The sequence below is a fragment of the Furipterus horrens genome, unplaced genomic scaffold (assembly GCF_987537825.1).
Source record: "Furipterus horrens unplaced genomic scaffold, mFurHor1.1.pri manual_scaffold_5, whole genome shotgun sequence".
Taxonomy (NCBI): domain Eukaryota; kingdom Metazoa; phylum Chordata; class Mammalia; order Chiroptera; family Furipteridae; genus Furipterus; species Furipterus horrens.
This window is the reverse complement of record NW_028327175.1, coordinates 90299081-90310329: the sequence shown is the minus strand read 5'-3', so window position 1 is coordinate 90310329 and position 11249 is coordinate 90299081. Positions and strand designations below refer to the sequence as shown.

The window sequence follows — 11249 nt, the reverse complement described above, 5'->3', positions numbered from 1 at the left end:
CTCCCAACCTCTCTCCGTCTATTCCATTCCCTCCTACCATGATCCCCAATTCCTATATCATCTCCCTCCCTCTCCCCACTCCCCCTCCCTGTTGGCCTCCCCCCACTATGTTTCCCTTACCCACAGTTCCTTTTCCACTCTCGTTGCCTATTTCGTTTGCCTTTGTTTCATCTCCCTAGCTTCTGTTTTTAAACCAGTCCCTTTAACTTCTCATATAACAGTGGTTTGGATCTAATGAACTCTTTCAGTTTTATTTTGTCCTGGAAACACTTTCTCTGTCCTTCTATTCTGAATGACAATTTCGCTGGATAGAGTATTCGTGGTTGTAGGTTTTGGATTTTCATTACTTTGAATATTTCTTGCCAGTCCCTTCTTGTCTGTAGGGTTTCCCTTGAGAAGTCAGCTGATAGTCTAATTGGGACCCCTTTGTACATAATTCTTTTCTTCTCTCTTGCTGCTTTTAAGATTCTCTCTTTATCTTTAATTTTTGACATTTTGATTATAATGTGTCTTGGAGTGGTTCTCCCTGGGTCCAGTCTCTTGGGAACTCTCCTTGCTTCCTGGATCTGCAAGTCTATTCCCTTCCCCAAGTCTGGGAAGTTCTCCTTTATTATATTTTCACTCAATTTTTCAAGTTCTAGTTCATCTTCCTCATTCTCTGGCAAACCAATGATTCTTATGTTGGGCCTTTTATAGCTGTCCCAGAGGTTTCTGATCCTCTCATTGTTGCTTGCCATTTCCTCTCGCTGCATTGGTTGACTGCTTGTTCCTTCTCCATATTCCAGTTTGTTGAAATGGACTCTGAATTCCTCACCATCTGTCTCGTATGTGGTTTTGTTCCTTTCGTTATGAAAGTTTTTCGCTTCTTTCAAATCTTTTTCCTGCTCTTTTGTGAATTCTGTAAGCCACCTGATAACAATGGCCCAGAACTGAGCCTCTGACAGGTTTCTTATCTGTTCATCTGTCAGGTTCTCTATCTGCTGTCTGGTGAGTTGTGTCACCGGGATCTCTATATTTGTCTGCCTCATTTTGACAGATGCGTTTTGTTTTCCTGGGCCGGCTGTCGGGGGCAGGGGGCAGTGCCTGCGTACGCGTCACAAATCAGCGACCGCCGGCGCCTGTCTGTCCGCGACCTATTTCGCCGCCCTGTGGTGCTTTCTGTGGGGGCGGGGGTCCAAGATGGATTCACACAGTTATTCAGCTAGGAGACCGGGATCCGTCCTCCCGCCCCCCTGGGCCTCACTGTTCAAGGCGATGCTGCGGCTGCTCCCCAGCGCCCGGAGTCACGCAAGCCAGGGGCTTGGTTGCCTCCAGGATTTTTCGCCGCCCCGCCCCGCCGCTCCGCAAACAGCTTTGCCTTCTTTAACTCTTACCTGCCCAAATGGCACCGCTGGTTTATAACTTCATATGTTGGGCTTCCGTGTAGCTTTATTTTCTGGAATTTCTAGTTATCCTTTGTTTTAAAGTAGTTGTATTCCACTATAGTTGTAGAGGGAGACCTAGCGTGTCCGTCTAAGCCTCCATCTTGGCCGGAAGTCCCAAGGTGCACATATTCTTTATGTGCGGTGGTGGTCTACACTGACAAGGAAAACCCTTTCCTCCTTCTACTATAAAACTGGTAAGATACAACTAAACTGTTGTTGTAATACAGAGCCAAGCTTAAGAAAACAAAAACTGTCCAGGTACCATCAAGGAACAAAGAACTGACGTGAAAGTCTGAAAAACGAGCCTCGGAGGCAGGGAGCCAGGGCCAGGAACCAGGGCACTGAGTTCAGGATCAAGGCGAGGTCCTAGAACGAGCCTGCGGTGTAAATAAAGCACAGAGCCTTCAAGTGTGCCCCCGCCGGGAGGCTGCCTGCCAGCCCAGGGCGATGGAGGACTGCGCCTGGGGCTCAGGGCACCTGGACAGTCCCCTGGAAAAGAGAGCACCCACGCACAGCGTCATTGTGGTTTCTCATGACCACAACATTAGAGGGCCAAACCACTACAATCACTAGGGGGTTGGCCCAGAAACCCCGAAATTACTCCATAGCAACACCATCAAAACCCTGGGACATGGGCCACTCACCAACAAACCCTTGCTGAAGATGAGTTCACAATGCTAAAAACCCCATGAGGGAAGGTAACAAGTGCAGCTAACAGAAAAATCAGCATCCCTAAGAATTCAAGAAAAATTGAAGTAGCGACTATAAAATAAATATAATTACAATAATTTTTAACAGAGAGAAACTACAGTGAAAAAATTAGCTGAAAAAAGAGCAGGCAAGTTTGCAAAAGAATCAAAGGCAACTTGAGAAATGAAAAGTATAGTCAATGAAATCAGAAACTTGAAAGGAGGAGCAAACAAACAGATTACAAGGCTCAGAACAGAATCAGTGAGATAAATTCAAAGGAGTTACTGAGAATCCAACACAGAGACTTCTAAAACATATGAAAAAGGATGAATTCAACAGCAGTCTAAGAGGAATCCCAGAAGGGAATAACAGCAAATGGAGATAGGAGTCAACAAAATGAGAACATTCAGAATTTTCTGTGAAGAAAAACTGAGAGCTGAGCAAGAGGAATAAAAATAATTCTTGAGTAAAAATAGTGGTGAAAGAACAGTAAGTGAAGACAAAATGCAAAATTGGGGCGGGGACTCATGCTTGTTTTAAAGTAAGTTCAATAATCTAGAAGTGCAATTTTATATGCTATCTCTTTAGCCTCCGTTGATAAGGAGACACATTTAATATACAGAGAGGTAGCAAGTGCTCTGACCCCCTAGCGTTCTGTGGGGAGACTCCTGGGTGCAGCTTGCTTTCAGAAACGTCAATTTAGTCTCGTTTGTTAGCCTGAATTGACTCAACAATCAACTGCCCACACATCCAGGGGCATAAAATTGAGTCTTGTATGTTTACTTGAAATTTCACTAGGGTATATACTACTTTTCAGTATCATGACTGCCTATTTTTCTTAATTCTTAACTAATTAAAAAATGTTGATTTCTACCACCTAATCTATCCAGCAATCATGTAACTGAAGTGTATTTTGATGACAAGAACCCCATCTTGTGGCAAAATTTTTCACAGTCAAATATGGCCACACACTGCCTTGCCAGTCTCATTCTGAAGATAAATCTGCGTTGAGAAGTTATCATTTTATCTGCTTCACCAGACAGACTTTCTAAGCTAGCATTTATCTTGTGTCTGTGACGGCACCAGAGTACGCAGTAAATCTGCAGAGCACAGTAATTTTGGGACTGAGTTATTTTCAGGTGAAAGCTGGTAGTCTTGGCACAGCTCCCTGCAGGAATATTTCACGAGGAAAGCCAACACTGACTCAGGGTTAGCTTCTGAAATGTTATCACCTGGTAGGTATGATTCAGATAGTTCTACAAGATGAACTCACTTAGCTACAGGAATCGCAAGACAAAATTCCTAAAACCCATAACAAATGATGATAGCCCAACTACCACCATACCTAACAAAGGTACTCACCACAGCACTTGCTTACCTATATTTCATATCATTCATACCTTAACCCTCTAAAGGAAGTCTTTTAATCAGTATCATTTCCCTATTTTAAGGCAGTAAAACTAGGTTCTAGAAATAATACCTCCATTTTTTTCCTCTAAAAGGAATATCTTCCTCAATGTCTTCCCCCACTGTCCTACGTTCCCATTTTGAAAGGTCTTATTGTTAAATAAGCTAAAAGGCATAAAGCACTGAGCACAAGTTAAAAAAGACAGTAGATTAATATTAAAACAGCTTTTTATTTGTTAATGTCACATAGGAAATTTAAGCAAGTTACACTATCTTAAAAAAAACATAACTAATGCATTTTAAGAGAACCCCTCCCCCTCTCCCCCTCCCCCACTGCCCTCAAAAATTAAGAATGTAAGAGAAGTAACCATAAAACAAAGTTTTGTGGAATCCTTCATCCAGAGTGCTTACATGATTAGGTTAATATTGCCATCTTACAAAATTTCTCTTTTCTATTTAAAAAAAATTGTAGCTTTGATTTTTTATTACAAAAAATTTCATTACAAAATTGCGATATATTGAAAACACTTTCCCCTCCCTCACAGCACCGTTATATATAGCAGAGAATAATCAAGAGCAGATTGCTAATCTATAAGAGCAATCTTCAAATTATGTCCAGAAACACAGTGGTTTATTGACCCTCCCCTCCTCTTCTCATAAGAACTTAAAAAAAACACTCATACAAAAAAAAAAAAAAAGTCAAAAAATTTGAGAGACCCTTTCCGAACAGTACAGTTAGTTCAGTGTCAATAATTCACATCTTGCAACAAAGTGTATGGATATGATTTCTTTTACAAAACTTTCAGTGTTGAAAAAGGAAATTAAGGCCATCAGATTCGCAGCTTAAAAATTCACATAAAGGAAATATAAAAATATTCTGTGCTTCGGAGAAGGCTCTGCACTGTATGTAGATAAGGATTACCATACTTCTTTACTTCAAGGAAGACAATTGACTTGAGAAGTTTACATAATTGCACAGCTTCTATTGGACGCTCTCGGGGCTCCCTGATGAGGAAAACAGAAAGAAAAAATAGTACTAAGAAAATGGATCACAGTGTTTTAAAATAAAAGATACTACAAATCTGTATTACGTATGTTCAAATGGACCCTCATCATTTCTCATTATTCTTTTTAACTGTCTCTTAGGGACCTCTTCCCCAGAAAACATCAACAAATGCCAATACGGTGATTGCCAACTCCAGCTGCACATTTAGATCCTTGGTCCCTAAATCAATTTAATGAGAACATATTTATATAATTTTTTAAAACTCCTAATTTTAAGTAATCCTAACCTGCAGCTGAAGTTGAAAACCACTGTCCACTAACCTCCTTGTACAAGTCTAACTTAGGAAAGAGATGGGTGGACTCTGTTCTGAACAACCACATCACAGAACACGCTGGCTGGATCAACATTCACTTCCTGAAGCAGCCGCATTGGGTTCACACTCAAATGTGAAGGTCACCATAAAAACTTCTCCATAACTCGCAAGGCCACTGCATTCATTCTCCACTGTGAAGTCAGACTAGCTGATCTGCCTTTCCATCTTCCCTCTTCTGAACCTTGGTATCATTATTTTCTCTGATCACAAAAGCTGAAAATGACACATCTTTAACTTCTGTTTTTCTTCTCTTACCCTCAAAGTCAGCCACTATGCCTAATGAATCTCCACTTAAATAGTCCCTCAATGTCTCCTGCAATCTCCCTGCTAGTCAATGCCTCTGATACTGTTTCCATTTCTGCTCTGCTCAGAAGTGTGTGGCAGCTACTTGCCTAGGCATTCCAGACTTTGTCAATTTAACACCCACCTTCCAACCTCGTTTATCTCATGCACCCTGCAATACAACTGGGTGCAGAGATCTACCTTGTGCTTAAGTCTTGACATATCCCCTATGATGAATTAAAGATTGTCACAAATTCTTTGCCACCCCCCACATAAGAAAGAGTGGAGACTATTCACCCTCATCTGGAACTGGCCTTACAACTCCCCTGACGGAGAGAATATGGTAAAAGGGACAACGTGCCAGTTTTGGGCCTAGCCTTTAAGAGAGCTTGTGTTCTTTGTTTTCACCCTCTTGGAAGCCAGCTGCCATGTTGTAGAGCTTGGGCTAAACTAATGAATGATTAAAAGCCACATGGAGAGAGACTTGGGGGACATTCCAGCCCCAGCCAAGCCCTACCTGAATGCAACTGCATAAGTAACTGCAGTCTTCATCATGCAGAGCGCTCGCTGAGCCATCAAACCAGTCATGGGAAGTAAATAATTCTTTTAAGCCACTAAGTTTTGGGGTGATTTGTTAGTGCAACAACAAATAATTCAAACTCCCTCAGAACACCATCATCTGCTTCTCATACCCAAGTAATTGCCCATCCTTCCAATTACTGGACAAGCATGTTTCCCAGAGGTCTCCTCAATCACTCTGGTGGCCCAGAGAGCTTTCTTCAGTATCTGACCTACTACACCACCTGGTCTGAGCCACTGGTCTGACACCATAATCTATTTCACTTCCAGTCATTATAACTTTTTCCTTAAGGGCAGGAAATTGTCCCATGCTTGTTTCTCAGAAAAGCCAAGTCTAAGGTATCTGTTCTTAAATATTCCCTGAAATGTATGAAGTGGTGCAACCAAAAACTCATTCTACCTCATATAACCCACCTCAAGTGGTTCTCAACCATGGGGACTAAACACATAGGATGATGTTCATTTGGAGTAGGATTGGGACTAACAAAGCAAACAACCAGTGATAAATCTAAAGATGAAGTCTTATAAGGAAGGACAGGAATTTTGATTAATGACCAGACTCAGCTTGAGAATATAAACTGAAGGCTCATTAGTTATTAATAATTCCAATTTAGTTAATTAAAATCAAATTTGAAGCTTCTTTATTTCAAGGGCTCTCAAAAGCCCAAGCATCAGCTAAAAATCTATCTTGCAATTAGATGATTAGAAACCTAATACAGAAACAATTTTGTTTCATACTGAATTTGAATATTGCTCTTTGTTTTTTTTTAAGTTTACATGCAGATGCTTACTCTAATGTTGTAAACTTCTCAATCCCCGAGCCCTCAAGTAAATAATTTTAAGCAAGCAGTCTAACTTATATATACTTATTCATAACAGTTATGCATACCCTACCATAACATATTGTGTATATTAAAAAACAAAAGACAAAACTGAAATTGGATATAATGAGAAAAAGTTTTTGAAAGGCAGGCAACATTTTCTTGCAGTTCCCTAATGTACCATCTTGAATCTTTCCTCAGGAAAACAAACCCCAGTTGTAAATCACTGGTCTGGTTCATCAACACAAGGGAAAAACAAACGCCACTACTGGTTTGGTTTTCATGGAATCCTGCTAATAAAACTTAAAACAAATATATTAAAGTAATACCTGCTGGCGGAATTCTTCCTGGACAGCCACTTCAGCTACTTCCTCCTCCTCCTCCTCCTCCTCTTCAGGTATAGTTGTTTTAAAGACGGTACTTCTTTGAGCAACCTCCTAAAAATAAGAGTAGTTTGACTTTAAGTTAAAATGACACTTAAAATCAACAAGGTTGCAGGGGCAGGGAACCTTATCTTTACTTAAGTTTAATAAATCACATTCCTACATCACAGATAAATATTTTTTAAGTGGTTCATCAGTAGCTTTAGCTGCCGAACAGGAATTTTTGCATAATTAGTAGCGGTTCTTAGATCTTCAATATTCCCTGCAGAGGGGCTACCGGTTTCCAATTCAAAATGCCTGATGAGCAGCAGTTTCCACTGCTTTTTACCCAATTCTGCCACTAAGAATTCTATAAATGATCTGGCACACTACATTTTTTAACACTCCACAGGAATACTGAGTAACAGCTCCTAGCAAAGAGGATGTGCTAACTAAATGCTGAATAAAATGAAGTTGGAGGCACCTGCTGTGATCTCAGGGGCCCTGGCAGCAGCAGGACCAGATGCCCAGGGAGATGAAAAGGACAAGCACCTTTCATTCCTCACAACTGGCTCCTCTTGGGTGAGATGGCAACAAGACCAATGAGAACTATGGGCTAATAACATACTAGTGAAGTTAGAGACGATGTATTCCACACATAAAATAGACTCCTGTCATTCCCTGACGGTGGGAAAGTAACTGCTTCCATTTGCCACTGAAAGGCTCAAAACAGATGACTTTCCTGTAGAGACCGCCGACTCACACGATTGCAGTGTTGTTTGTTTTTGTTGTTTGTCTGAAGCCCACAGCCAACGTGATGATCTGGCAGCAAGTGAGTGAGTGTCCCAGAGAGCTATGTGCTGTGTGCTAAGGTCACTCAAGAAAGACAACTCCTTTAGAGGAAGAGGAAGACGCTGAAGTAATGTCAGTGAAAGCTTATCTGAAATTTAACACAGACCAGCTAGTTGAAAATGGCAGAGGAAGAAAACCAAAAGCGTCATAAAAATGAGACTTCAATTTTATATATGTCCAAGGATACAATCTGTGAAGAAAGTAAGCTAGCGCAGTAGTAGTTTGTGGGGAATTTTGATCATTGTTGCAGGGCCAGGGAAGATGGTCCATTCTGAGTCTCTCAATTAGCCAGAAACTTCAATTCTGTGAGATCAGTCTATGTCTACACATACAAATCGCCATTTTCACAAGTATGTGCCAGCTTTAACCAAGTTAGCACTACTAAAAAAAGAAAAAGCATTTGAACCTGTAGATCAATTACAATTCTTTGAACTAAGACATCAATTGAGAAATGGTAGCATACATAAAAGAAAAGATTCTCAAAAAGTTTTCAAAGTACCCAGGTTTCCTCAATGCATCTTAAAATTAGGGGAAAAAAGTCAAAATCTGTTAGATTCCTCACCTTCTAGCTTCTAGCAGCCAGTGCCAGTGAACACATCCCATTGGAAACACTGGCTCTTATTGAAGCCCATGATGTAACAAGACTATCGGCCTTGAATGAGAAGCTCAGAAAACAGCACCTTGCCCAGCTTTATTAATTACGAATTACTTCAACATAACTACTTTTAACATAAGCCTTTAGTTAAGCACTTTTCCTTTTGACGACATTTAGAAACCAGTTACTCTAATGCAGAAAACCTGCATGGAAAATGAATGAGCTAAATACGTACTGTCTAAAAATTTAGAGAGAAAAATAATAGAACAAATTTAGAACCAAAAGTTGTTAGGTTTACGTCTAGGACTTTGTTATTATTCAAGATGCTCACAGATAAATGTCTTTACCAAAAAAAATTCCTCTTGGCTAGACACCCAACCCTCTAAGTGACAAGTACACACGAATGGTCTCTGTATAAAGGGCACTAAGGGTGAGCCATGGGCACACAAAAGCACACTCGTGTCTGCAGCAGGGCACAGAGGCCAGCTCGGACCAGCTAGTGTGCTCATCTATCTCCTCACAGCTCTGTGTTCCGTGACGGCTTGGTGGTAGCCTGAAATCACCACGGCGGGAGTGGTTATACCACAGAAATCAGTAAATGCTACAAATCAGGGTACTTTTTGTTAATGGAGGAGCTGACTGTTAAACTCTGATGTCTCTGTATATACATGTAATCGTTTGCACATGCAGAAGTTCCAGTTCTGCCGCTATTCTAAAAGGTACAGAGAGACTGCTTTATTTATTTATTTATTTCCCTCATACAAAAACATTTTATTTATTGGGGTGACATTTGCTGTTTTTAATCATCTAGTGCCCCCTCCCCCATTTCTCAGTGAGAGTCCCCAGTTTCCCGCGGAGAGAAGAGGCGCGTGTCACAAGGAGCCGAGGGTGACCCAGCTATGGCAGGGAAGGAGGGCCCAGATGACTCTGTCCTCCTGACTCCAGGAACTGGTGTGAGGCGGGGCTGCGATCCAAATGGGTACTGTGAGACTGAAGCCCAGGACAAGCAGCTCACAGGGAAGATGCCTTCCCATCCCAGGCCAGCCTGAAATGATGTGCCTCTAGGAGCAGCCAGCAGCGATCCTGAATCTCCGGGGAGACGACTCGGGAAGCAGAGCAACAGAAAGCCCCTTGGGGACACTGGTTGAGCCAACAGGTCAAGCCTGCTACCTCTGCATCTTTGGTTTATGAACCCACATGTTCCCATTATGTTAAAGCCCATTTAATTGGGTTTTCTGATATTTTCAACGACTCAGCAAGAAGAAAATACACACAGAAAATTAAACTGACTTAAGCCAATTACCTTCCATCTTACAAGAGTGTTGTTTCCGGTGGTAATTATAGATGGCTGAAAATATGGTCTGGGACCTACTAATAAACATGGTCCTAACAGAATTAAATAAAAAGATGCCAAAAGTAGTCATCTGACAACTACAGAAATAAATAACTATATTGTGATACTGCCTTTGCTCCTGGCAGAGGTCATTTAATACAGCCTAGCAAGCAGGAGGCCATAGTTCGTTAACACAGACAAACCAGCTAATCTGAAGCCTTGGTTTGAATTACGAAGGGAACTAAGAGCTTCAGTTCGCTTTATGAAAACGTCATCGACAACACTACCTTGAGGCACGTCCCATGTTTTGGTATTTGCTTTATTCACGTCATTGTTATCTGTTGCATGGGCTTTTAAACCTGCTGCATTCCAAATGTCCTCCTATGTAGATTACTTTTAAGTTGGAACACATTTTCACACAGAAAGAAATGGTATGAATGGCAACTAGATTCCAAGGCTCACAAAAGCCTATTTCATCGGCCTTATAATAGTGCTTTTCAATCTGAGCAAGTCGCCACTCCTAACCATGTTTTGGTGTACTCTGCCAATTTCAGTTATTGGGGAAACTAGCAGCAGAGCAGCCACAGTAATTCTAGCACTTAGGTGGCAGCACCCGCAACAGCTGGGAAGGGTTCCAGTGCTGAAGGCAGCAGCAAGGGCTTCTGCTTCCACACAGAGAGCAGGAGGAAGATCCAGCACCTTGAAGTCTATGAATTATGGAAGGCATTGTGTAACACTCCCTCACCCTGAGGACCCAGCAGGTGTTTGGAGGTGAACTCCCCAAATGCACCCAAAAATATCACACAACTATACTGAGGTCCACAGAGAAAAAAAATCAGATGCCATTTCCACCACAGCCTCAGTCTGAGATGAGAGGCACTCTTCGTTCTTCAGTGATCTCCTTACGCAGAGCGGTCTAATCATCAGCATGTTTGCAGTGAGGGAGGGATGGGACTGGGGCCAGGCACGGGACTTCTTATGCAAACACCTCAGACCCCATAATGAATGCTGTTACTTACTTTATTTCTCTGAACTTAGTGAAGGTTCATGTTTGATTTATCTTATCTTACTGAATGTCTGTTATGTGCTAGACACACTGCCAAAAAAAAAAAAAAAAAAAAAGAAAAAGAAAAGCAAGCAAGAAAAAAAATCAGAATAGGTCCTTGCCCTTCATATAGTATTACTCTAGTGAGAGCAGACACCCTGATGAGATTGTGCAGGGCACAAGCCTACGCCGGGCCCTGCGGAAGAAGAAGCCCCTACGGAACATTGTGGTTTGACCTGACGCCACACCCTCCTTCACAGACACTGTCATCTCTGTGCGTGTGTGCTGGGGGCACCAGTGACTTTACCTGACAGCTGAGGGTAGATAAGGTTCTTTGACAAGAATTCTAGGACTGACATGTTGAAAACATACACATGAAGCAGATCTCCAAACTCCACAATCTTTAAATGCGAAGTTTCACAAACACTGGGAGCTTAGTGACAAGATTAATAACAGGTAAACATTCACTAGAGGCCAGAT

At 41.6% G+C, this 11249-nt stretch overlaps 1 protein-coding gene across 1 annotated transcript in view; it reads right to left on the bottom strand.

Moving 5' to 3' along the window:
- Positions 1–4206: 4206 nt before the first annotated feature.
- The window catches only part of LMNB1 (lamin B1), a 51434-nt gene continuing 44391 nt past the window's right edge, over positions 4207–11249 (bottom strand). The window contains exons 10-11 of the mRNA XM_090276651.1: positions 6912–7019; positions 4207–4526 (exon numbers count right to left, since the gene is read on the bottom strand). Coding sequence (XP_090132777.1) covers positions 4485–4526; positions 6912–7019 — 150 coding nt within the window. The 3' untranslated portion in view covers positions 4207–4484. The remainder of the gene's footprint in view (positions 4527–6911; positions 7020–11249) is intronic.